The sequence below is a fragment of the Hyaena hyaena genome, unplaced genomic scaffold (assembly GCF_003009895.1).
Source record: "Hyaena hyaena isolate Hyena2069 unplaced genomic scaffold, ASM300989v1 scaffold_471, whole genome shotgun sequence".
Taxonomy (NCBI): domain Eukaryota; kingdom Metazoa; phylum Chordata; class Mammalia; order Carnivora; family Hyaenidae; genus Hyaena; species Hyaena hyaena.
Window position 1 is genome coordinate 874,581 of NW_024081102.1, and position 26,900 is coordinate 901,480.

At 43.2% G+C, this 26,900-nt stretch overlaps 1 protein-coding gene across 2 annotated transcripts; it reads right to left on the reverse strand.

The window, feature by feature from the left end:
- Window positions 1-8,088: 8,088 nt before the first annotated feature.
- On the reverse strand, window positions 8,089-20,495 carry ZNF425 (zinc finger protein 425). Of its 2 annotated transcripts, XM_039253934.1 has the most exons (4): window positions 20,414-20,495; window positions 18,938-19,064; window positions 15,291-15,446; window positions 9,816-12,146 (listed from the first exon to the last, which is right to left on the reverse strand). In XM_039253934.1, the coding sequence occupies exons 1-4, from the start codon at window positions 20,429-20,431 to the stop codon at window positions 10,159-10,161; spliced, it is 2,289 nt and encodes a 762-aa protein (XP_039109865.1). In that variant the 5' UTR covers window positions 20,432-20,495; the 3' UTR covers window positions 9,816-10,158. The 2 variants fall into 2 exon arrangements, 1 of the variants encoding a protein (XP_039109865.1); XR_005532048.1 differs by lacking the exons at window positions 9,816-12,146; window positions 18,938-19,064; window positions 20,414-20,495 and adding exons at window positions 8,089-8,261; window positions 8,418-8,841 and having other exon boundaries at window positions 15,291-15,378.
- Window positions 20,496-26,900: the final 6,405 nt, after the last annotated feature.

The window sequence follows — 26,900 nt, forward strand, 5'->3', positions numbered from 1 at the left end:
GTTCCAAATGACTATCAGAGTGAAGTGGGAAACAAAGGCAGAAGGAAATGGCAGATAAAATTAAATTTCCTTCTAACCTGCAGCCCACTGACAAATACTTGAGGCAGGCAGAGTACCTCACTTTCCTCCCTGTCTTCATGTAAATGCTTGGCTAGAGGGGAAAACTGCCTTAGCTTAACAATAGCTGGGCCTCCAGGATCCAGTGAGTCTTTAGCATACGAAAACCCTTTTGGAAACTTCCGCTAGCCTTTACCTCCCCCAACTCCCAAGTATATAACCAGTCACTCCATTGTGCTCACTTAGGCAGCACATATACTAATAACCAGTCACTCCACGGTCCTGTCTCTGGGCTTTAATAGAAGTCACTGTTTTGGACAATAAGTAAATATATAAATGTAAAAGTTGTTTATGATTCTGGTACTCTAATGTAAATGCTGTATTTTTAATTTTTTTTTAGGGCGCCTGGGTGGCTCAGTTGGTTAAGCCTCTGACTTCCGCTCAGGTCATGAGCTCACGGTTTTCCAGTTCAAGCCCTGGGTCGGGCTCTGTACTGACAGCTCCCAGCCTGGAGCTTGCTTTGATTCTGTGTCTCCCTCTCTCTTTCTGCCCCTCCCCTACTCGCTCTGTCTCTCTCTCTCTAAAATAAATAAAATATGTAACTTATTAAACTTTATATATATTTATTTTTTTACTTGCTTATATGACATAGTTAAATAAATAAAGTCCTGTTCTGACATACTGGGGGTTAGGACTTCTAACATAAATTTTTGGAGAATATCAGCCCATAGTAGGTAGGGTAGTGTCAACTATTTAGAGGCAGTTAAAAAAAAGTGGCCATAAATAATGCTGCTTGAAGATTTTCATGTATATAGTCTTAAAATGCACAAAGTACAAAGTGCAAAGGATAGACCCATACATTGTTATACCCAGATCGCAGTATCCTCACCGACCAGAGACCACCAGGGAGACCGAGTCACACATGCAAAGACAAAAGGCTTTATTACGGGCTAGAGCTCGGGCTCACAGACTTCACCAGCACATGGATCCGTGCTGAGAGCCCCGAACAAGGGCAGAGTAGGGTTTTTATGGGGTTTGAGACAGGGGACTAACAGAAGTTGTGACATGGGAACCGTGATCCAATCATAATTATACAACATCATTGACAGCGGGTTTGACCATACACATTGTCTAGAGTATTCGTTACTTTTGGCGGGATCCAATTACAACATTTAGAGTACCTTTAAATTCAACCAATCACAGAGCGAGCCTATGGTCTTGTTCGGCGACTAACAGGTTAACTTTAACATTAGGTAACAGGGTCCTATCTATAGTTTCTATCTCCAGGCCTCTCCCTTAGTAATGTGGAGGGTGGTCGCTGGTCTTTCTTGATTGGGTATTGCAAGGGTGGTTTCCCCTGCCTTGGGCAAGTGTAACTACCTGATAGTTTCAGGGAAGCCGAAATTCAGGCCTTCTAGTTTAGAGGGGAAACTTAAAGCCTGTCATGGAGTCAGTTTGGTTTAGACATTTAGACTTGTGGCCTTACAACATTAAATCAGATTACGATTTAAAACTTTTTTTTCCCATCAAAAACACAATAGCCTAGCCCAAACTGGTCAGACTGGGGAAAGATATCTGCAGCAAGGAGAAACATCCAGAGAATAGGAATAACTTCTAAAAATCAAAAGACTACTCCAGAGGAAAATGTGCAAAATTATAAATAGTGAATTCATAGAAAGGGGGAAAAGAAGAATAGGTAAAAAATACACAAAGATGTTCCCTCCTGTGTTAGTCTGGAAAGTGAGGTATCTGCTTGTGAAGGTATGTGTGTCCTATTGTTGCAGGATTCTCGCACAGAGAGTCATGACACCGAGACTTTTCTTTCCAGGAAGCAACTTTATTCGTGCCAGCACCGCTCAGTTGGGTTCGTACCCAAAAGAACTGAGCGGCCCACATCACATGGCATAGTTTTTTTATGCATTTTCTATTTCTTTGTCTCCCATATATGGTAACACACATAAACATGCAGTCTGATTAAGTTGTTTCAGTTTACAAGAACATGGGGGATGTAGGCAGCTGGACCCATATCTAGGTGACCTTGAAGTCTTCTCTCCTCTCTTCTTCATTTTTTTTCTCTCTCCTTAGGGAGGGGTTCCTACCACACTATCATCCACAAGTCTTACCTTGGTGCATGTTTTGCACGTTTACACAGGAGCCATATTCAAGAACCGCCGTAGCAGCATTGTTTTAAGAACAGAAACAGGAGAACAATTTAAGCATCTATCATCCAGAGGATGGGTATCTTGTGGGTGTTTCTCTCATGCGTTGAAACCTAGTGGCAAAAACTAGTGAACTGTGGCTAAAAACAGCAACCGTGAATAGCATTAACATAAGGCTGACTGAAAAGGCACGTTGCGGGTTACATACAATATGGCACCCCTTATAAAAACTTTAGAACACAGGGGCGCCTGGGTGGCTCGGTCGGTTGAGCGTCCGACTTTGGCTCAGGTCATGATCTTACAGTTCATGGGTTCGAGTCCCGCGTTGGGCTCTGAGCTGACAGCTAGCTTGGAGCATGGAGCCTGTATCAGAGTCTGTGTCTTCCTCTCTCTCTGACCCTCCCTTGCTCATTCTCTCTCGCTCTCTCTCTCAGAAATAAATAAAACATTAAAAATTAAAAAAAAGAAACTTTAGAACATATAAAATAGCACTATATATTATTTAGAAGTAATACATATGTAGGAAAAGTATACTGACGTGTACAGGAATTAACACCCAATTTGGGATAGTAGTTACCACTGGGAGCTGGGATCGAGAAGGGGTGAGGAGGGGAGGATGGAAATCAAGGTTATACAAGTGCACCATCAGTACAGATGGTCCCTGATTTGTGATGGTGCCACTTATGATTTACCAATTTTACAACGGTGTAAAATCAATATGCATTCAGTAGAAAGTATCCTTGGCATTTTGATCTTTTCCTGGGCTTGGATATGTTGGAGGGTTCTCTCTCTCGTGATGCTGGGCACCTGCAGCTTACAGTCAGCCACACCATCACAAGAGGCAAAAAACTGATGTGCTTACAGCCATCATTACCTACACATCCATTGTTTGTCATTTTCAGTACACTATTCAATACATTACCTGAGACATGCAGCACTTCATTATAAAGTAAACTGTATTCAGCGATTTTGCCCAATTGTAGGCTAATGTAAGTGCTTTTGGCAAATTCTAGGTAGGCTGGCCTAAGCTATGATGCTCCTTAGGTTAGGTGTTTTAAACGGTATTTTCAACATACAATGGTCTTAACAGGTTGTAAGCCCATTTTAAGTCACAGGTCTGTACTGCAAATGACTTCTTACTCAAGATGAGCCAACAGCTCAACAGCTGTGAACATTCTTTACACCTTCCGAATATTTTTAACACTACAAGATACATTTAAATAAATTAATCAAGTCATCACTGAGTATTTGCCATCCAAAGGGAGGGACACAAGCTTGTAAAAAACAATGTAAAAATAATATCCAATACTATTAACAGAAGGAAGTACAAAGTGCTATGGAGCATCGGGCAAGGGATTAGCTGGCTGTTTCCAGAGAAAAGTTCATTGAGAATGTCTAGCTTTTTGACTATGAAACTAATTATTTCACAAAATTTAAAAAAAATTAATGTATACACACACACACGATTTATGTCTAAACTTCATCTCACAAATTTGGTATATAGAACTTAGAATGTTTAGCTATAAAATTGCATTGCGATTTCCTCTTTAACCAGAGTTCTTCAGTGTATTTTTAAAGTTTCAAAGCCTAGGAAATTTTGTTTGTTGTTTAAAGTTTTCTTTTTTATTTCTAAGTTAACACTTCATGGTAGGAGAAGTTTCTTCACAATGAAATGAACTTTTAAAAATATGTTGAGGGGTCGGGGCGCCTGGGTGGCTTAGTCGGTTAAGCGTCCAACTTTCGCTTAGGTCATGATCTCGCAGTTCGTGGGTTCGAGCCCCGCGTCGGACTCTGTGCTGACTGCCAGCTCAGAGCCTGGAGCCTGTTTCAGTCTGTGACTCCCTCTCTCTCTGACCCTCCCCTGCTCATGCTGTCTCTCTCTCTCTCCTAGAAATAAATAAAACATTTAAAAAAATAATAATAAAATAAAAATAAAAATATGTTGAGACTTCACTGTGACCTATTACATAGTTAATTTTTGTAAATACTCTTTGTTTAAAACTGATGTTATTTCCCATAGGGGCTTTCTGTTGTGTAAAACTTGTAAATTTTTTGCTGTTCACATCATATTATTAATGTTTATTACTGTCTGCTAGATGAATACACTTTTAAAGTTATGCTAACTATCCAAATAAAATGTGATATCTTTATTTTGGTCATTTGGGTAACTTTTGCCTTTCATAATGCAAGTCTACATTGTTAAGTGTTTACAAGTTCATGATTCTTAAATCTTCTTAGTGGATTCTTTTTTATGGATTTTGCTATAAATTCTAACTTGTTCTCATGTATAGTTTATTTCACTATTCTTCATTTGATAAATATTTTTCCATCACTTTATTCTCATTCTTTAGTGTTTGTAGTTCTGTCACTTGTCAACTTCGTATAGTATAAAGTTTTAAAATATCTGACAGTCTTCTGATTGTGTGCTTAATTCAGTATATTATTATTTTCATCATCCTGGAAATTTTTTTTCTGACTTCAGGTGGATTGGTACCTTTCTTTTTTTCTCTTTGTTTCTTTCTTTGTTTCTTTCTTTCCTTCCTTCCTTCTTTTTTTTAATGTTTTAATCTCAAAAATAAGTATATTTTTGAGAGCACGAGCAGGGGAGGGACAGATAAAGAGCAGGGGACAGAGGATCTGAAGCAGGCTCTGCACTGACAGCAGTGAAGCTGATGTGGGACTCAAACACTCAAACCGCGAGATCATGACCTAAGCCAAAGTCAGACGCTCAACCAACTGAGCCACCCAGGAATCCCTGAATTGGCACTTTTCTATATTCCTTTTTTCTTCAGCTGTTTTAGAAACTATATATTAACATCTTAGTGATTGCTGTTGATTTTTTAACTGCTCTATGGAGGTACAATTGACACACTATAAACTATGTTTAAACCTTACAATTTGGTAAGTTTTGGCATATGTATAAATTCCTGAAACCATCCTCAAAATCAAGATAATAAACATATCTATAATCCCGCCAAATTCTCCATGCCCTTCCTTATGTTCTTCTTATTCTTGATGCTGGATTCACTCTCATTGCTAGGTGTGGATTAATTTTTACCATCCTCTCATGTAATGGAAGTGCACTTTTTTCTTCTTTTCTTTTTTTTTTTAAATGTTTACTTATCTTTGGGAGAGCACAAGTCAGGGAGGGATAGAGACAGAGGGGGTAGAGGAGACTCTGTGCTCAGCAGCAAGTCCAGTGCGGGGCTGGAACTCATGAACCATGAGATCATGATCTGAGCTGAAGTCAGATGCTCAACAGACTGAGCCGCCCAGGTGCCTGGGAGTGTACTTTTCGGTTGAAAATTTTGGAAACCTCTCAGTCATTTCCAAGTATTCACTACTCAGCCACTCCCTTTATTTATTTTTTCCTCCTGGAATTGTTAGGTATATACTGGAAGCTCTCGATCAATTCTTAACATATCTTCACTGCTTTCATACTTCTATTATTTATCTCTCTACTTCATCCTGGGTAAATCCCTAAAGCTTATTCTATTCGGGATTTTACTTCAATCAGTAACTTCACTTTCTTATTTCCAAGACTCTTTTTTCATATCCACCTGTTTGTATATCACTTCTGCTTATTTTTTATTTCCTAGTATTTTAAAATGTTATAATTCACTTATATTTTGGTGAATCAAGTGCACTGGTTTTAAGATATCTTCCCGGTATCTCTGTTATTTTAAATGTATATGGAGTGAATTCATCTTCTGATTTCGTTGGCTCACTTAACCTTAGATCTTTTTTTTTTTAATTTTTTAATGTTTTATTTCTGAGAGAGAGAGAGAGAGAGAGAGTGTATGATGAACAGGGAAGAGTCAGAGGGAGAGGGAGACAGAATCAGCAGCAGACTCCAGGCTCTGAGCTAGCTGTCAACACAAAGCCTGACATGGGGCTCGAACCCATGAACTGTGAGATCATGACCTGAGCCGAAGTTAGACGCCCAACCGACTGAGCCACCCAGGCGCCCCAACCTTAGATCTCTCTATGGGTTCTGGAACTATGGACTGCAGATCATTTTGAATGGGGATGGGTAGGGTTTCGGTGTCTCTGTGAGAACACACGCGCATCCAACTATTCCTGTTTTAGCTGTTCTGCGACCGTATTCCCTGGGGCCCTGAAATCCATAATTAAGTCCTATGTAGTTCAGTGCTCCCCCACCCCGCCCAGTGTTAGTGGGTACATCACAGATCCAGGTGTTAAGCCAGAGAATGGCTTGATCTGGATGAGAAAATGCAAAACCAAGATTAAGCCCCTGGCCTGGCCGGGATTCAGTCTCTGAGGGAAACGGCTGAACGCTAAGAGTGCTATTAGAGAAAAGGTGCTGTGCTACTGTGCACAGAACCTAAAATGCTGCTGGTGTGGAGACTGAATGGTGGGACACGAAGGAGTCAGGAAGATGAGGGAGCAGTCGTGAGGATATGACGCACTTGGGAAAGACAAGAGTCATCAGTAAGAGTGAGGTTCATATTGTGAAAGGGTAACGAGATTAAGCTAAAAAGGCAGGTCTGGGTCAGCTCAAAAGTTTCTTTCTAATGTCATGTTAGGGAGTTTGCATTTATAATAAAATTGGAAGCTTATAAAAATAATTTTTGAGAATAGCATTAGAGTTGGGTATTAGGAAAACCAATCTGTTATAAGGGTAATGCATGCACTGCAGGAGAAAGGAAAATCTGTCAATAAAAACACTAAATTTTTTAAAAAGTTGGCTTGGAGGGGGCAGCTGGGTGGCTCAGGCAGTTAAGCGTCAGACCTCTTGATTCAGTGCAGGTCATGATCTCATGGTTTGTGAGTTTGAGCCTCGCGTCAGGCTCTGTGCTGACAGTGCGGGGCCTGCTTAGGATTCTCTCTCTTGTGTTCTTCTCCCGCTGTGTTCTCTCTAAAACAAACTTAAAAAAATAATTTTTAGAAAAGTTGACTTCAGTTAGTGGTAATGGTAGAGATAAAGAAGGGCCTTTGTTTAGGAGGAATTTAGGAGACAGATCGGGGTGTAGGAAAACCTAGGATCATTATCAGATTTAAAGCTTTGGAGATTAGTATAATTTTAGAGGTGGGAAACACAAGAATGTTAAGGAAGAGGTGCAGAGTGAGGGTTGATATGGATGCAAAGTCTTTTTTTTTTTTTTAATATTTAAATGTTTATTTATTTTTGAGAGGGGGGGAGGAGGGGCAGAGAGAGAGGGAGACACAGAATCTGAAGCAGCTCCAGGCTCTGAGCTGTCAGCACAGAACCCGATGCGGGGCTCAAACTCACAAAGCACGAGATCATGATCTGACCTGATGTTGGATGCTTAACCATCTGAGCCACCTAGATGCAGAGTTGTATTTTGGACATTTTGTGTTTGAGATGCCTGTGAAAGTCAGAAACACTCAGGGGGAAGGTGAATTATGGGTATGAATGTATAGATTTGAAAGTCATCAGCACCTAGGAGACCTTACTGCACAAGCTGAGGCTCAGGAGAGAAACAGATGGCGAACATGCACAGCTAGCGGCTGGCGGGGGTGGGGAGAGAGGGGAAGAGGAGGAGGTACTTCTTCCCCATTCTTGGTATTTCTTTCCATTTAGGAACACACAGCATTCTTATTCTCCACACCTCCTCAGGTCTACTGGTGAAGGTTAAATGAGGCCACAGGGTTGGGGCCCTAATCCAGTAGGACTCATATCCTTTTTTTTTTTTAATGTTTTTTATTTATTTCCAGGAGAGCGAGAGACAGCATGAGCAGCGGAGGGTCAGAGAGAGAGGGAGTCACAGACTGAAACAGGCTCCAGGCTCTGAGCTGGCAGTCAGCACAGAGCCCGACGCGGGGCTCGAACCCACAAACCGCAAGATCATGACTAAGTGAAAGTCGGACGCTTAACCGACTAAGCCACCCAGGCGCCCCAGGACTCATATCCTTCTAAGAAAAGGAAGAAACACCGGAGATCCCCCAGGCCCACCTTGTGCACAGAGGGGAAAAAAAAAAACCCGTGAGGACACAGGAAGTCAGCTCTCACCAGACACAAATCGTGCCGGCACCTAGGTCTTGAACTTCTAGCCTTTAGATCTGTGAGAAAACAAATTTCTGTGCTTTAAGCCACCCGGTCTGTGGTGTTTTCTTATGGCAGCCTGAGCTCACACACACATAACGTAAGAAACTTTTATCCCAAGGAGATTTATTACCAAATGGAGGTGAGAAAAGGGTTAAAGGAAAAGGTCTAACCTGAATTCACAGCAGGATGACTAGAATGCTTTCAGTTTTCTTTCTCCAGTCTCGCCAATCACTAGATTGCATGTTCTGAAACTTTTCAAACAAGTTCACGTGAGAAGAATGTCCCCTGGCACGTGTGGGGAGGGTCTCCGGGGCCTGCGTTTCCCACACGTACCCCGGGCAAAGGCACGCAGTTGTCCTGAGGCGCGCTGGTGAAGAGGCCGCCGAGGTGGACATCCAGGCCACACGCGCCCTGGCACAGGTTGGAGGAAGTGCAGCTTTCTTCGCACACAGACATCCTTGGCTCGCCGAGACGCTTGCACCTACAGGCGTGTAGCAACCAGAGTTGGACCTTCCCTCTTCTCACAGACACTGGCTTGTAGGGTGGCCTTCATTCCAGCTGATTCTGACTCAGGCCATCAGCAACCACCACATACTACAGATGTGGAAATTCTACGTGGGACCCAAGATTCAGTAAGGAAGCACAGCCATACGTTTTTGTAGGAATGATGTCAAAAGACTGACACTCCATGATACAGAGGAAGGTTTGCTAGAACAGGCCGGAAAATCACCTTAGAATGATAGCTTAAGCCACAGAACAAAAAAATGGAGTGGCATCTTGGACTGGCAATAGTTTTTCCTTTGGTGTTTACCTAAGAAACCCCAATATTAAGGCAAGTCTGTTCCCTGGAGAATTGACATATACTATAGAAAACGCAGAGGAGTTAGTTCCGTCATTGCTTATTACTCACAATGGTGGATGTTTAGGTGATTTAAATTAAACCAGAGGGAAGCAAAAGCTTGCGTACGCCATCCTTGACAAGGGAGATGGCAGACAACATTTATTTTTGGCAATATAAATTCCACGACACAGATGCTCTCGCCACGAGAGAAAATGAAAATGAAAATTCACTATGAGAAAAAACTGAAAATCTCAGTACAAATTTAAATATGGAGGCCTGGTAATAGCAGACCGAGGTGTTTGAGGGGAAACATTTCCGTCTGTAACATTTCTTCAATCAAGCTATGGTTTCAGAATTGATTTTAATTTTATTTTAGAGAGACAGCGCGAGTGGGGGAGAGGGACAGAGGGGGGGAGGGAGAAGGAATCTCAAGCAGGCTCAAAGCTCAGCGCAGAGCCCGATGCGGGACTGGATCCAATGACCCTGGGGTCATGACTTGAGAGGAAATCAACTGCCCAACCGAGCCACTCAGGCACCCCAAGGTCTCTGAATTTATTTATTTATTTTAAATGTTTTATTTATTTCTAGAAGAGAGAGAGAGACAGCGTGAGCAGGGGAGGGTCAGAGAGAGAGGGAGTCACTGACTGAAACAGGCTCCAGGCTCTGAGCTGACAGTCAGCACAGAGCCCGACGCGGGGCTCGAACCCACGAACCGTGAGATCATGACCTAAGCGAAAGTCGGACGCTTAACCGACTTAAGCCACCCAGGCGCCCCCGAGGTTTCTGAATTTAATAAAGATATTACTACGCTCTTGGATGACACTGCTGAAAACTGCTGGGAAGGCAGCAGAGAAAAATGGTCCTTTCAGAAGCAGCAAGTCTTGTCCATGGGAATCACAGGGAGGAGACACCTCTTTCCTCTTCCTGGATAATTTGGGACCTTTGTCAAGGAGCCGGCACGTCCTGCCTGCCATCTATCTGGCCAGGGTGTCCGAGGCCAGTGCTCTGTGAATCCCTTACCCCGTTTATACCATGGACCCAACAGAGCTGCTAGCTCCACCTAAAAGCTGTCACTGCTGCCTTTCCACATGGCGGCTTGACCTAGACACTGAAGGCTTTTCCCTGGCATGTACTGCGATATGGGTGTTGAGTGCCCCCATGTACGTAAAGCTCCTCCCACAGTCCTCACAAGAAAAAGGCCTCTCCCCTCTGTGATGGTGCAGATGGGTCTTCAAACTTCTCTTCTGGAGGAAGCCTTTGCCACACTCGGGACAGCTGAAGGGCTTCTCGCCACGATGCGTATGCAAGTGGACCTTCAAACTGCCCCGTATGCAGTAGCTTTTGTCACACTCGGGACACTGGAAGGGCTTCTCACCGCTGTGGACTCGAATGTGTTCGGTGAGCCTGTACTGCTGAGTGAAACTTTTGCCACACTTAACACAGGCGAATGGCTTTTTGTCGCTGTGCTGGAGCAGGTGGCTTTTCAAATTTCCTTTGAGACGGAAACTTTTACCGCACTCGGGACACTGGAAGGGTTTCTCTCCGCTGTGGATTCTCTGATGTTCAGTGAGCTGGGACTGCTGGGTGTAGGTCTTCCCACACTCACCGCATACGAAGGGCTTCTCACCCCTGTGTATCCGCTGGTGGAACTTCATGGAGGCCTTCCAGTAGAAGCTCTTGTCGCACTCAGGACACTGGAAGGGCTCCTCCCTGCCATGGAGTCTCATGTGCTCAGTGAGGTGCGAGTGTCGGCTGAAGCTCCTGCCGCACTCGGGACAGGAGAACGGCTTCTCTTTGGTGTGGACCTTGAGGTGCTCCGTGAGCCTTGACTGCCGAGGAAACATCTTCTTGCACTCGTCACAGGAGAATTCCTTTGGCCTGCTGTGAACTCTGCTATGGCGAGCGAGCTTAGAGGGCCGGGTAAACCTCTTGCCACACTCCCCGCAGGAGAATGGCTTCTCCTCGCTGTGCAATCGCTGGTGGGCCTTCATGGCGTTCTTCCAGGAGAAGCTCCTGCCACACTCCGGGCACTGGAAGGGCTTCTCCCCACTGTGCTGAAACAGATGGGCTTTCAGGCTTCTCTTCAGGCGGAAGCTTTTCTCACACTCGGGACACTGGAAGGGCTTCTCCCCCGTGTGAACTCTGCTGTGTTCTGTGAGTTTCGTCTTGTGTGTGAATTTCCGACCGCATTCGTCACAAGAAAATGGCTTCTCCGCACTGTGTGTCCTCTGGTGGGCCCTCACGGCGGCCCTCTGGGAGAAGCTCCTGCCACAGTCTGGGCAATAGAAGGGCTTCTTCCCGCCGTGCTGGCAACGGTGGGCCTTCAAACTTCTCTGCAGGCGGAAGCTCCGGTCACACTCAGGACACCGGAAGGGCTTCTCGCCAGTGTGCACCCTGAGGTGCTCTGTGAGCTTGCACTGCTGGGCGAAACGCTTGTCGCACCGCTCACAGGAAAATGGCCTTTCCCTTCTGTGCAGACACAGATGCTTCTTCAATGTGGCTTTACACTGGAAGGTCTTGTCACACTGGGGGCATGGGAAGGGCCGCTGGCCCATGTGAAGCACCTGGTGACCCATCAGGCTGCACCTCAGGGAGTAGCTCTTTGCGCACTTGCCACACTGGAAACGCTTCTTCCTGCACAGGCTCGGCCGGTTCCACCTGAGTTCAGAGTTCCCTCTGGATTTGTTTTTGTACTGTGGGTACTTACAGGGCTGGCTCCTGGCGTGGTTTCTTTTGTGCTTTACCAAGTCTCTCTTTACATGGAAGACCTTCCTACACACAAAACAGGAATAAAATCTTGGCCCTGGTGGTGGAATATCCAAGTGACCCAGGGTACCTATGAGCGTAGGTGATGGATCGGTCTTATCCTGATTAGATGCTCTGATGTCAAGGTTTTCTGGTAGAATCCCTACTTCTTGGAGACTGGGATGCTGTAAGGTGGCTCTTTGATTTGGGAAGCTCTTTTTTTCCTCCTCTGGTAAGGTAGCACATGAACCCTGCTTTTCGAGACCATTTAAATGGCATTCCTCCTCTTTTGCCCCAAGACTTCCTTGGTCATCTGGAGAGAAAAAAAGAAGACCCACCCTTACTAATGATGTATCTGTGCTACAGTGGGGCAAGAACAGTCTTCACGTCACTAACAGCGTGGGACAAGGAATCCCATTGATCTTGATGACTTTGTGTATCTGCTTGCCACAGGCCAAGTATATTTAACTGTCATGTGCAGATCTTTCCATCATGTGTTAAGAAATGGCTGAATGTGGGAAAAAAAACAGCAGGCAAATATATCTTGTGAACCTATACTTAACCTGCTTAGAGGATAAGCAGAAGTTGAAAGAAAATAAAATGAGCTGGTCTGAGAATAGGACCATTCTATTCTAGTTCCTTAAATCTGTGAAATAAATCGCATAATACTTACTTATGAAGGCTTTGGGTCATATTCTTGCCCCTTCTACCACGGATTTCAGGAAAAGCTTTCTGGAAGAAATGCTAATAGGATATCTTTCTCAGGGGAGCCTGGGTGGCTCATTCAGTTAAGTATCTGACTTTGGCTCAGGGCATGATCTCGCAGTTCACGAGTTCGAGCCCTGTGTCAAGTTCTCTACTGTCAGTGCAGAGCCCACTGCAGATCCTCTGTCCTTTCTCTTGCCCTCCCTTGCTTGTGCTCGCTCACTCTCAGAAATAAACATAAACAGGGGCGCCTGGGTGGCTTAGTCGGTTAAGCGTCCGACTTTCGCTTAGGTCATGATCTCGCGGTTCGTGGGTTCGAGCCCCGCGTCGGGCTCTGTGCTGACTGCCAGCTCAGAGCCCGAAGCCTATTTCAGTCTGTGACTCCCTCTCTTTCTGACCCTCCCCTGCTCACGCTGTCTCTCTCTTTCTCTCTCTCTCCTAGAAATAAATAAAACATTAAAAAAAAAAAAAGAAAGAAACATAAACAAAAAAAAGTATCTTTCTTAGGAATATCAAAATGGCCATTTACTAAATTCACAAAGAACACCGTGTAAATAATGCCTTTTTCCAAGGAAGTCTGCACTGTAAGAAAGATATTAATAGAAGCATAGTCACTGCCGTTCCCAGAGCAAAAACCATGATGATAGGAGCAGGGAGCTGAGCTAGCATCTTATTCCCACCTACAAAAACTGCAACGGCAATTCTAGATGCTCACCCGAGCCACTATATTTCAGAACTGCTTTTTCCCCCACCTGTTGAACTGGGTCCTAGGCCTCTTTTTTAAAATCTCTCAACACAGGAGGAAACCTCACCTGTCAGGAAGGGTGGGCCTGCTCCCAGAGAAGAACTCTGATTATGCTTTGTGGTCACTGTAACAACAGAGGTTATGTCTCCAATGGGATGACGTCATTTACTAAGTCAGCACTCCTTAGCTGATGTCTAGATCATGGCAAAAGTGTACTTACCAGTCTCCTTGAATCCTATTTCTTATCACTTACTATTTATTCCAGGCAGAGGAGCAGTTGTGATTATTGGGGGCGTACCACCTGGCACGAAGGGAACATTCACAACCAAAGTTGTTCATTCCTTGGTACTCAAAAACCTTTCTGGGTCTTCCCTTTCTATAGGATGAAGTCAAACTTCCTCCTTGGGGTTCCTGGCCCCAGATAATCTTACATCATGTTATGCTTCTCCTTCTCCACCTCCCATTCGGTCCCAAGAATAACATTCCACTATACATTTTTCAAACACAATGGGCTTGTTCCCACCTCTGAGACAGCTCATGTATGATCCCTGCTGATCTCCTCTGTCTGACCAAATCTGCCCATGTTTTGCTCTTTAAATCTTTTTTTTTTTTTTTTTTTTAACAAATAGTTTATTGTCAAGTTGGTTTCCATATAACACCCAGTGCTCATCCCCACAAGTGCCCTCCTCCATGCCCATCACTCCATGCCCTCAGTTTGTTCTCAGCATTCAAGAGTCTCTCATGGTTTGCCTCCCCCTCTTCCCCACTATTTCCCCCCTTCTTCTCCCCCTTGGTCCTCCGTTAAGTTCCTCCTAATCCTCCTATACGTGCAAACATATAGTATCTGTCCTCTGTCTGACTTATTTCACTTAGCATAACACCTTCAAGTTCCATCCATGTTGCTACCCATGGCCAGATTTCATTCCTTCTCATTGCCATGTAGTATTCCATTGTATAGATAAACCACATCTTCTTGATCCATTCGTCCGTTGATGGACACTTAGGCTCTTTCCATGTTTTGGCTATTGTTGAGAGTGCTGTTATGAACTGCTCTTTAAATCCTAATTCCTTTAGAAGTCCTCCTGGGAAACTGCTGTCTCTACTCCACTCATTCTCCTCTAAATCCCTATAGCACTACTACTACCACTGCCACTTAGTAGTTTATTAAATTGTACACAATCCCATTATATAGATGACTAGTCCAACAGTTCAAGATGATCGACTAACTTAACTGCCAGGTCAGGTGAGTGAGAAGACAAACTCCTACAGTGGAACATATATATGGATATACGTATGTATCTGCATCCCACCCCTGGCCTGAGTAATAACTAACACAGGCCTATGAACATGGTAGGAACTCAAAGCTAGTTAGACAAATGAAATAACAGACAGTGGCAATTAAATGAAGTCCTTGGGAATTCTTTTACTCTTTTGATGGAGTTAGCCCATACATTTCCTGGGCTCAAATCCCCTCTTCTTAGGGGGAATCCTATGACTTCCAGGGACTTAGATCTCCATTTAATAAAACATTAGCATAGTCTAAAAAATAACATATTCCCTTAAGTATTTAAAGTATTTCCATTGTTTTTCTTGTGATGCAAGGAATTCAAAAAGGAATTCTTCAAAAGGATTTAGAAATCAAGATCTAAAAATCTGTACAATAAAAAAATAGTATGTTATACCAAATTGGACAGTTTTCCATTTGTCTATACTCAAATAGACACAACGGTGTGGTGGGGAAAATGGTTGTTTCTCAGGACTTGACAAGTAGGGCTTTACATGCTCTTTTGCAGGTAATTCGCATCTTCTTTCTAGGGTCATAATTTTTTTTTAGCCAAACATACACAATTTCCTGCCTCATAAAAGTAATACTTTCTTATATTTGCTTCCCACTTGAGTAAAAAATGAACATTCTCCATCAAAACAATGCTTCTTCTTCATAATGTACAGCTGACTATCCAGAAAAGATTCAGCAAAATGCAATGACCCTAAATCTATCATACTCACCAAAATACAGCAACTTTCCAGTCTTCTGCAAGTCCCACTGCTCATCAGCAAAAAGGCTAAGTGTCATTCTTTCCTCCAAGGGTCCCTGGTCTCTGATTAACAGCGTTCTCCCTTGTTCCATCCAGGTGATCAAATCTGGCTTGGAAAAAACACCACCTGCAAAGAGAGTCCACACAGGCCCAATCTGGATTTATCTGAGTACTTCGCTGAACATGATTTTCACAGCTGACTTTGATTCCTGAAGGCAGGACATCAACATTATGTTAAAAAAAAAATTGAAACCCTTGAAATTAATGAATGACAACAAAACCTAGCTAAACCAGGACTGCTTAGCTTAAATGTTCTCTGCAATGTTTCACAAAATTAAAGGAAATGGAGAAGCTAAAGACAATTATTTTTATTTTTATTTTAATGTTTATTTTTGAGAGAGAGAGAGAGAGAGAGAGAATGGGGTAGGAAAGAGAGGGAGGAAGACACAGAGGCCGAAGCAGGTTCCAGGCTCTGAGCTGTCAGCACAGAGCCCAGTGTGGGGCTTGAACCCACAAACCGTGACATCACGACCTGAGCCGAATTCAGACACCTAACCAACTGAACCACCCAGGTGCCCTGGGACAATGATTTTTAAAAGGCCAAAAGATCCAGGCAGAAAGTCTTAAAAAAAAATGATCATTATGAGAACGATGTGAGTGCAATGAAAAGCAAAATCACAGGAGGTCAAGGAGGGAGCCTGATCACCAGACTCCCCATATCCAAGGAGACTAACTACTTTTTTTTTTTTAATGTTTTTATTTATTTCTGAGAGAGAGAGAGACAGCGTAAACAGGGCAGGGTCAGAGAGAGAGGGAGTCACAGAATCTGAAGCAGGCTCCAGGCTCTGAGCTAGCTGTCAGCACAGAACCCGATGCGGGGCTCAAACCCAGGAACTGTGAGATCATGACCTGAGCTGAAGTCGGACGCTAACTGACTGAGCCACCAGGCGCCCCTAAGGAGACTAACTACTGAGGTGCAGTGAAGGAACCAGAAGCTGTTAAATGATGGCAGTTACGAATGGGGAGAGAGTAATGTGTCCTATGACATAAGTGTGAAGGGAAGAAGGGTAGTTCTAAAGTAAAGGAGTGACTTTAGAAGATACAATGGACGCTCTGTGGTAGCGTCACCTACTGCTCAAACCTTGGATCAGTGCTCTTCAAAGCGAACCGGTTACCGCCAGCACTGGCAGCACCTGAAGGGCTTGTTAAAAATGTGGACTCCTGGGCCTCAGGCTGGACCTGCTAAATCCTAATCTCTGGGCATGATAGCTGGATGCCCTGTAAAGGAAATCATTTATAAATAACACCCTTTGGGTTTTAAAAAGTGGGAAAATCAGACTGGATTTTCCCAGCCCAAGGACACCAGTTGTGATCATTCCCGTCTCAACCTTGGATAAGCATGTAGCTCTCATTTCTCCTGCTGTACTGGACTGAGACTGCTGTGCTTGAGCTCCAAATGCTGAGGTGTCCCGGGGCTCTGTCCTGTCTACGTATTCTCCCTAGATGATCCCCCCCTAACCCTGAGATTTAAATACCATCTTGGGGTGCCTGGGTGGCTCAGTTGGTTGAGCGTCTGACTTTGGCTCAGGCCATGATCTTGCAGTTGGTGAGTATGAGCCCTGTGTGGGGCTTTGAGCTGACAGCTCAGAGTCGAGCCTCCTTTGGATTTGGTGTCTCTCTCTCTCTGCCCCTTCCCTGCTCATACACTGTCTCTCTCTCTCAGAAATAAACATCAAATCGGTCTGTCTCTCAAAAATAAATAAATGTAAAAATAAAACTTAAGGGGTGCCTGGGTGGCTCCGTTGGTTAAGTGTCCGACTTAGGCTCAGGTCATAGTCTTATGGTTTGTCAGTTCGAGCCTGGCATCAGCCTCTGTGCTGACAGCTCAGAGCCTGCAGCCTGCTTCGGATTCTGTGTCTCCTTCTCTCTCTGCCCTTCCCCCGCTCATGTTCTCTGCCTCTCTCCCTCTCAAAAAATAAACATTAAAATAAATAAGTAAATAAACATTAAAAAAAATTTTTTTAAACACCGTCTATACAGTGACTCCAAATTTGTGAATCCAATCCCAATCTTCACTTACAATTCCACTCTTGCATACCCAATTATATATATTTCCATATAAATGTCTAATAAACATCTCAAACTTAAGGCCCTCTCCCCAAGTGTTCCTCATGTCACTGAATGAAGCCATTGCCTTCAACATACTCAAACCAAAAAATCTAGGAGTTGATTCTTCTTTCCCTCTCAGGCTCCAAATCCAATCCACCAGCAAAATCTGGGACGCTACCGCCAAAAGACATTCAGAGCCTGTCTACTTCTACCTTTATTATTACCTATTAGGTTCAGCTGCCAGAAAGCTTCACCTGCACTGCTCAGGTTCTCGGCTGGTGTCTCTCCTTTCACTGCTGTGGACCACAATTCATTCTCCCCATGGCAACCCAAGAAATTAATTGTTACAACAGATTTTGTCTTATCGCTCCCATCTAAGTCTTCTCATCACCTTCCCTTTGTCTACAGAATTTAATCGAACTCTGTACCTTGGACTAGAGGCTCCTTCCAGATCTGGTACCACTGTTCTCATCTCCTAGCCTTCTACACATGTGCCACTGTAGCCTTAGTGTGGTTCCCATCACATACTGAGCTCATGCATTCCAACCCTTGAACTTCTGCACTAATCTTTCCTCTGCTTAGAATTTCCTTCTCTCTGATTTCACACAACTGACTCATCTTGTCATCCCTATCTGAGATAGAAGAGCTTATAAACCCCAAAGAAGGGAGAGAATCCTACAGGCTATATTGAGATCACCTATTAAATTGGTAACAGTAGAAATGGTTTTGATGATGTAAGAATGAGTTAGAGCATGTTGGATAAACAGTAAAGTATAATCTCAACTTTCTCTTCAAATCTACCCCCTGAGTACTTCTCTGGGGATACTGACATGTCCCATCCCATCGCCCTTTCTCTCTCAAGCAGGCAACTTTTTCCTCAGTTCTTACGAGGATAGAAAATTCATCTTGTGTAGGCAATATAAGTAGACACCAAAGTTTATCAGTTAAGAAAAAATAGGATACACTTAAAAGAAAAAGAGAGAGAGAGGCAATTAGATTATTTAGTAATTCTAACTGTGGGAGAAACAAAGGAGGATTTGGGTGACAGAAAATTCAGAATTATTATTATTATTATTATTTTAAATATTTTTATTTATTTTTAGGAGAGAGAGAGACAGCGTGAGAAAGGGAGGGTCAGAGAGAGAGGGAGATACAGACTCTGAAACAGGCTCCAGTCTCTGCGCTGGCAGTCAGCACAGAGCCCAACGCGGGGCTCGAACCCACGAACCGCGAGATCACGACCTAAGCGAAAGTCGGACGCTTAACCGACTAAGCCACCCAGGCGCCCCTAGAGAATTCAGAATTATTAAGACTGAGGGGATGCAGATACCACTAGATAAAAAAGGGACAAGTTCAATATTCCCACACCATAATAGGAGGTTAAGGAGATATTCTAAGTGTAAATTGGGCACAGAATCATACTCAACCAGCCAGTAGCTAATACAGAGTGGAAAGCCTATTAGTATTAGACTGGTTCCCCAAAAATGATTTCTTTGAAGCCAATCCTACCCAGGGAATCAAGAGTCTCATAATTGCTCTTCATCACTTGCTGATACATTTCCTTCTGCCACTTCTCCAGGATCTCCCACTCTTGTTCCGAAAAATATAAAGCCACATCATCAAATGTCATGGTTACCTGGAATCACAAAGAGTACATACACATGTTCACTTTCAGGCTACCATCTTTCAATGTCCGTGTCTTTAAGAGACAAGAATAAACTCTATTAAAATCTCATTCTTGGGCACCTGGCTGGTTCAACTGGTGGAGCATGCAACTCTAGATCTCAGGGTTGTAAGTTCGAGCCCCATCGGGGTGTAGAGATTGCCTGAAAATAAAATCATACAGGGGCACCTGGGTGGCTCAGTTGGTTAAGCGTTGGACTTCGGCTCAGGTCATGATCTCAGGGTATGTTGGTTTGAGCCCCACGTTGGGCTCTGTGCTGACAGCTCTGACAGCTCAAAGCCTGGGGCCTGCTTCAGATTCTGTGTCTCCCTCTTTCTCTGTCCCTCCCTCTCTTGTGTGCTCTCTCTCTCTCTCAAAAATGAATAAACATCAAAAAAATTTTTTTAAGAAAATCATATATATATGATTATATATAATATATACAGTCTATCGTTCTCTCTGGATGGTGCCATGAACAATGTAATAAAGGGGTCACAGAAGTCTATTTGGCCCACATAGTGAATTAACGACCAGCAGGGCTTTGAACACATGCACCACCTAATGCGGGATCCTTTACTTAGCAGCAACCAATTATTGGTATGCAACACTTTTAAGAAACCTTTTATTTTGAAATAATTATAGACTCAGGAAGTTGCAAATATAGTATAGTAGGGAAAGGTTCCCTGTGTCCTATATCTGTTGGGGGAGGAGGCGAGAAGCAGAAGGGGAAAATATGCATTACATTAGTAAGATGATTAGATATAAAAATTTCAGTAAGGGTAGAAGCAAAACTTGGATACCAGGCAGGTGATACTTAGTTGAACTGAACAGAGTTTCTGGGTTAAGCTCAAGATATGCCTATTAAACTCTAAAACTGGTGTTCAAATTTTCCATTAGCCACCCCAACTGTTTTCGAATTTTCTGTCATTTCCTAGAGGCAACAACAGTCTCCAGTTCCTCTGATTCCCCGTCTTCCTTCCCCTTTTTTTCATCCGTTCATACAGATGAGCTTCTCGGAGGCTACATTCATCAGCAGAGCACAGAACGAGAAACCAAAGAACCCCGACACAGGGAGGGAGCGGCGGGTGACAAGAGGGGACGATTGGTTAGACCCTGAATTTCTCCAGGTGACCCCTCGCTTCCTAGACCACTGCAGAAACAACTTGACCACCAAAACCGCCCCTTTACCGGCTGGGGACTCCGAGCTCAGTCGTGGGTCACGGACAGTCGCCCGCCACCTCACTGCCCGAATCGGGACCCCACTCCAGACCGCGACAGGGACGAGTTTCGACAGGCCCCGCATCCTCCACGGACCCTCTTACCGGAGCCAGCTCAGCCATGGCCCTTCACGGTCCCCGCCTCCGCGTTCACCTCTCTGCCAGAGACGCCGGGCGCCCGGGCGACCGCGCCGCACCTCCCCCAGCGCGCGGCCTCCCACCCCGCCCAGCCTCGCAGGCCCCGCCCCCCGCGCGGTGCACGCTGGGACTCGCTTTCGGTTCCGCCCCACAGCGCCCTCTGCGGCCAGGAGGAGTCAGCGCCGCCTGCACGTCCCCGCGCTCGGCCGTTCGGGGTCTCCAAGCGAGGAAAATGGAGACCTAGAGGCACTGAAAGAAGCTGCAGACAAGGAGCCGCAGAGGTGGACCTGCGGCGTCAGCTGCAAGTAGGGAGGAAACTCCCTCTTCGCAGAGCCCGGAACGGAGAGGGGTGCGGGGCTGGTTTCTCCCGAAGCGGATCCCAGGCGAGGGGAGGATTCATATGTGAGACCATCCTGAGAATGAAGCAAGGGAGGTGAGCTGACCAGGAAGGTCAATGAGCAGGTCCCCTGCAGGTCCCCGCCGTGGGCTATGGGGAGTCCGTCCTGCCGGGGATTCTGAGAGTCTGCAGACCACTCCCCTCGCCTCCCCCCCATCAGAATCCTCCCGCCAGGGTTCCAGAAGGCTGGGAACTCTTCCACCAAATCCTGCCCTTCAGTGAGGTCACTTCTGGTCTACCTTGGATACTGGCCGAGCCCGTATTTAACAGTAGGTTTTGTAGATACACTTCAGGATGAGAGCGTTCTCTTCTGTTTCTACTTTGCTGAGAGTTTATATTGTGAGTGGGTGTTTTGTTTTGTCCAAAGCTTTTTCTGCATCAATTTATAGTTTTATGTAGTTTTTCTCTCTTAAGCAATTAATACGGTTGATTAGATAGATTGATTTCTGAACATTGAACCAGCCTTGCATTCCTGCCATAAACCTTACAGTGAAGAACTGTGGAGGGTTGAAATGCTACTCATCTTACAAGCTAACAAATCAGCCTGCCATAGTTTCATAGGCGTTGGCAAAAGTCAAAACTCATGGGTCATAGGCAGCTTGAGCTTTATGTTCACATCATTACCTGGCCCCCAAGTCCCACCGGGATGATGTGGGGCGGCCCAGGTGGATGCTGCACACATAATGGGTTTGTGTCGCAGGTAAGGAACCCAAACCTGCATTGCCACTCTTACAGTAGAGCTGTTAGCAATTTGCTCTACTACTCTGATAATCTTTTATTTTATTAATAACTACAGTAAATGTCTATTAAAATATTTGGATTTAGATCTATTGCTTTAAATTTTTCATGTTTATTATTGAGACAGAAACAGAGCATGAGTGGGGGAAGGGCAGAGAGAGAGGGAGACACAGAATCTGAAGCATGCTCCAGGTTATGAGCTGTCAGCACAGAGCCCTATGTGGGGGTCAGACCGACAAGCTGTGAGATCATGACCTGAGCCAAAGTCTGATGCTTAACCGACTGAGCTGCCCAGATGCCCCTTAGATCTGTTATTTTATTACTAGTCTTCTGCTTTTCTTTTCTGTTTTTCATGTCTCTGTTTTCTCTTCTGGGTTATTTGAACCTGTTTTAGCATTGCATTTTAATTTACTTGTTATAATTTTCACTGTGCCTTTTTATTTCTTATTTTATTTATTCATAAGTAAAGAGAATCCCAAGCATGCTTCACACTGTCAGCACAGAGCAAGATGTGGGGATCGAACTCACAAACTATGACATCATGACCTGAGCCAAATTCCAGAGTTGGGGGCTTAACTGATGGAGCCACCTACATCCCCCTAACTATATCTTTTTATATTCTATTTTGAAGATGCTTTAGGAAATATAAAATACATGTTTCATTTTCTTTTACTTTTTTTAAAGTTTATTTATTTTGAGAGAGGCAGGGGAGGGGCAGAGAGAAGCAGAGAGAGATTCCCAAGCAGTTGCACACACGGTCAGTGTGCAGAGCCCAATGTGGGGCTCGAACCCATGAAACTGAGATCATGCCCTCGGCCGAAATCAAGTGAGTTGCTTAACAAACTGAGCCACTCAGGGACCCCTAATTTTCTTTTACTTTTTTTAAAAAAAGCAGCTTTATTGGGATATAATTAATATGCCATACATTTTCCCCATTTAAAGAGTACAGTTCAATGACTTTTAGTGTATTCACTGCTTCTTCCTTTTTTTCTTTCTTATTTAATTAATAGATTTTTAAAAAGTCAGTTTTAAACTTACAGAAAAATGAGAGGCACCTGGGTGGCTCAGTCTCTTGAGTGTCCAACTTCTGCTCAGGTCATGATCTCCCAGTTTGTGGGTTCAGGACCTGTGTCGGGCTCTGTGCTGACAGCTCAGAGCCTGGCGCCTGCTTCAGATTCTGTGTCTCCCTCTCTCTCTGCCCCTTTCCCATACATGCTCTTTCTCTCTCTTTCTCAAACATAAATAAACAAAAAAAACGTTTTAAACAAACAATATAACAAGAGACAAGGAAGGACACCATATAATAAATAAAGGGGACAATCCAATAAGAAGATATAGCAATTGTAAATATTTATGGACGCACTTTGGGGGTACTCAGATATATACGTTAGTAACAAAACTAAAAGAACTAATTGATATTACAGTAATAGTAGGGAACTTCAACACCTCACTTAATGACATTAATTATTTCTTTTCTTTTTAGAAAGTTTTTTAATGTTTATTTTTGAGAGAGAGACAGAGGGACAGAGCACAAGCAGGGCAGGGAGAGAGAAAGGCAGGGAGACACAGAATTCAAAGCAGGCTCCAGGCTCTGAGCTGTCACTACAGAGCCTGATGTGGGGCTCGAACTCATTGACTGAGAGATAATGACCTGAACTGAAGTCAGACACTTAACCAACTGAGCTACTCAGGCACTCTATTTTTTTTTTTTTTTTTTTTTTGAGAGAGAGAGAGAGGGCACAAATGAGCAAGGAGCAGAGAGAGAGAGGAAGAGAGACAGAAGCAGGGCTCACCCAATGTGAGACTCGAGCTCACCTGATGTGAGTCTTAAACTTATAAAACATGAGATCATGATCTGAGCCAAAGTCAGATTATTAACCAACTGAGGCACTCAGACGCCCTAATGGACATAGCAGCTAAACAGAAAATCAACAAGGAAACAATGGCTTTGGTTTTTTTTTTTTAATGTTTATTTATTTTTGAGAGAGAGAGTAGGGGAAGGGAATAGAGAGAGGGAGACAGAGAATCCCAAGCAGGCTCTGCACTATCAGCATAGAGCCCAACGTGGGGAGCAAGCTCACAAACCATGAGACCATGACCTGAGCTAAAATCAAGTCAGATTCTTACCCGACTGAGGCACCCGGGCACTCCAGGGAGACATTGACTTTGAATGACACACTGGACCAGATGGGTTTAACAGATATAGTCAGAACATTTCATCCTAAAATAGCAGAATACACATTCTTTTCTGGTGTACATGGAACATTCTCCAGAATAGATCACATACTAGACCACAAAAGAGTGAAGTCATACTATGCATCTTTTCTAACCACAATCCCATGAAACTAGAAGGCAACCACAAGAAAAAAATCTGGAAAGACCACAAATACATGGAAATTAAACAACATGCTACTAAACAAATGAGTCAACCAGGAAATAAAGAAGAAATTAAAAAATACATGAAAAAAAAGAAAATGAAAACAATGGTTCAAAACCTCTGGAATGCTGCACAAGTATTCCTAAGAGGGAGGTTTATAAAAATATAGTTTTATGTCAAGAAGCAAGAAAAATCTCAAATAAACAGCCTAACTTTGTGCCTAAAGGAGCTAGAAAAAGAACAACAACAATAACAACAACAACAAACCTAAAACCAGCAGAAGGAAGGAAATAATAAAGATTAGAGCAGAAATACATGATGTAGAAACTAAAAAACAAAAGAAAACCAATAGCGCAGATAATGAAACCAGGAGCTGGTTCACTGGAAAAATCAATAATATTGATAAACCTCTAGCCAGACTTACCAAGAAGAGAAAGGACTCAAATAAATAAAATCACAAATGAGAGAGGAGAAATAACAACCAACACCATAGAAATACAAACAATCATAAAAGAGTATTATGAAAAACACTATGGCAGCAAATTGGACAACCTGGGAAAAATGGATAGTTTTTTAGGAACATGAAAACTACCAGAATGGAAACAGGAAGAAATAGAAAATTTGAATGGACTGAAAGCCAGGAACAAAGTTGAATTAGTAATCAAAAAACTCCAAACAAATAAAAATCCAGAACCAGATGGCTTCACAAATGAATTCTGCCAAACATTTAAAGAAGAGTTAATACTTATTCTTCTCAAACTACTCCAAAAAATAGAGAAAGAAGAAAAACTTCCAAATTCATTCCATGAAGCCAGCATTATTCTGATACCAAAACTAGATAAAGACAGCATAAGAAAAAAAAAGTACAGACCAATATCTCTGATGAACATAGATGTAAAAATCTTCAACAAAATAGTGACAAATCAAATCCCAAAATACGTTTAAAAAATCATTCACCACAATCAAGTGGAATTTATTCCTGGTTTGCAGGGATGTTTCAGTATTTGCAAATCAATCACAATATATCAATCACATCAATAGGAGAAAAGGTAAGAACCATATGATCATTTCAATAGACACAAAAAGCATTTGAGGGAGTACAACATCCATTCATGATAAAAACCCTCAGGAAAGTAGGTTTAGAGAGAACATACCTCAACATAATAATGGCCGTCTATGAAAAACCCACAACTAACATTGTCCTTAATGGGGAAAAACTGAGAGCCTTTCCTCCAAGGTCAGGAACAAGACAAGGATGTCCACTGTCACTGCTTTCATTCAACATAGTACTGGAAGTTCTAGCCACAGAAAATCACACAACAAAAAGAAAAGGCATCCAGAGGGGCGCCTGGGTGGCTTAGTCGGTTAAGCGTCCGACTTTTGACTTTCACTTAGGTCATGATCTCGTGGTTCGTGGGTTCGAGCTCCGCGTCGGGCTCTGCTGACTGCCAGCTCAGAGCCTGGAGCCTGTTTCAGTCTGTGACTCCCTCTCTCTCTGACCCTCCCCTGCTCACGCTGTCTCTCTCTCTATCTCCTAGAAATAAATAAAAAAAAAGAAAAGGCATCCAGATTGGTAAGGAAAAAGTAAAACTCTCACTATATTCAGATGACATGATACTATATATAGAAAACACAAAAGGCTCCACCAAAAAGCTACGAGAACTGATAAATGAATTCAGTAAAGTTGCAGGATACAAAATAAATCTGTACAGAAATCTATTGCACATCTATACACTAATAATGAAGCAGCAGAAAGTACAATTAAAAATCAATCTTGTGGGGCTTGGGGTGGCTCAGTCGGTTAAGCGTCCGACTTCGGCTCAGGTCATGATCTCACAGTCCGTGGGTTCAAGCCCTACGTCTGGCTCTGTGCTGACAGCTGAGAGCCTGGAGCCTGCTTCGTATTCTGTGTCTCCCGCTCTCTCTGCCCCTCCCCTGCTCACTCTCTGTCTCTATCTCTCAAAGACATAAAAAAAAATTAAAAGAAAAAAACAATCTCACAACTGCACTAAAAATAATAAAATACCTAGGAATATACCTAATCAGGGAGGTGAAAGACCTGTACTCTGAAAAGTATAAAACACTAATGAAAGAAATTGAAGTATTCATAAAGAAATGGAAAGAGATTCTATGCTCATGGACTGGAAGAACAATATTGATAAAATGTCTCTATTACCCAGAGCAATCTACAGATTTAATCCAATATCTATCAAAACACCAACAGATTTTCCACAGAACTATCACAGAGAATCCTAAAATTTGTATGGAAACACATAAGACCCCAAATAGGCAAAGCAATCTTGAAAAAGAAAAGCAAAGCTGGAGGCATCACAATTCCAGACTTCAAAGCATATAACAGAGGTGTCGTAATCAAAACAGTATGGTACTGGCACAAAAATAGACATGTAGATCAATAGAGCAGGGTAGAAAACCCAGAAATAAACTCACAATCATATGGTGAATAATTTTCAACAAAGAAGGCAAGAATATGCAATGGGAAAAAGACAGTCTCTTCAACAAATGGTGCTGGGAAAATTGGACAGCAACATGCAAAAGAATGAAACTGGACCTCTTTCTTACACCATACACAAAAATAAATTAAAAATGGATTAAAGATGTAAACATGTGACCTGAAACCATAAAAATTGGAGAAGAGAGCAGGCAGTCACTTCTCTGATATGAGCCACAGAAACTTTTCTAGATAGATCCCCTGAGGCAAGGGAAACAAAAGCAAAAAATCATTGGGACTACGTCAAAATAAAAAGCTTCCATACAGTGAAGGAAACAGTCAACAAAACTAAAAGGCAACCTATAGAATGGGAGAAGATACTGCAAATGACATATTTGATAAAGGTTTAGTATCCAAAATATATAAGAACTTATAAAACTCAACACCCAGAAAACAAATAATCCAGTTTAAAAATAGGCAGAAGACATCAACA

What these genes read in the sequence shown, in the direction of transcription:
- ZNF425 (XM_039253934.1), bottom strand. An exon ending in TGAGACTCTTGATTCCCTGG is followed by an intron (nt 15,447 to 18,937) that starts GTAGGATTGGCT and finishes CTCTCTTTGCAG; the next exon opens with GTGGTGTTTTTTCCAAGCCA. An exon ending in TGGAAAGTTGCTGTATTTTG is followed by an intron (nt 12,147 to 15,290) that starts GTGAGTATGATA and finishes TTTTCTCTCCAG; the next exon opens with ATGACCAAGGAAGTCTTGGG.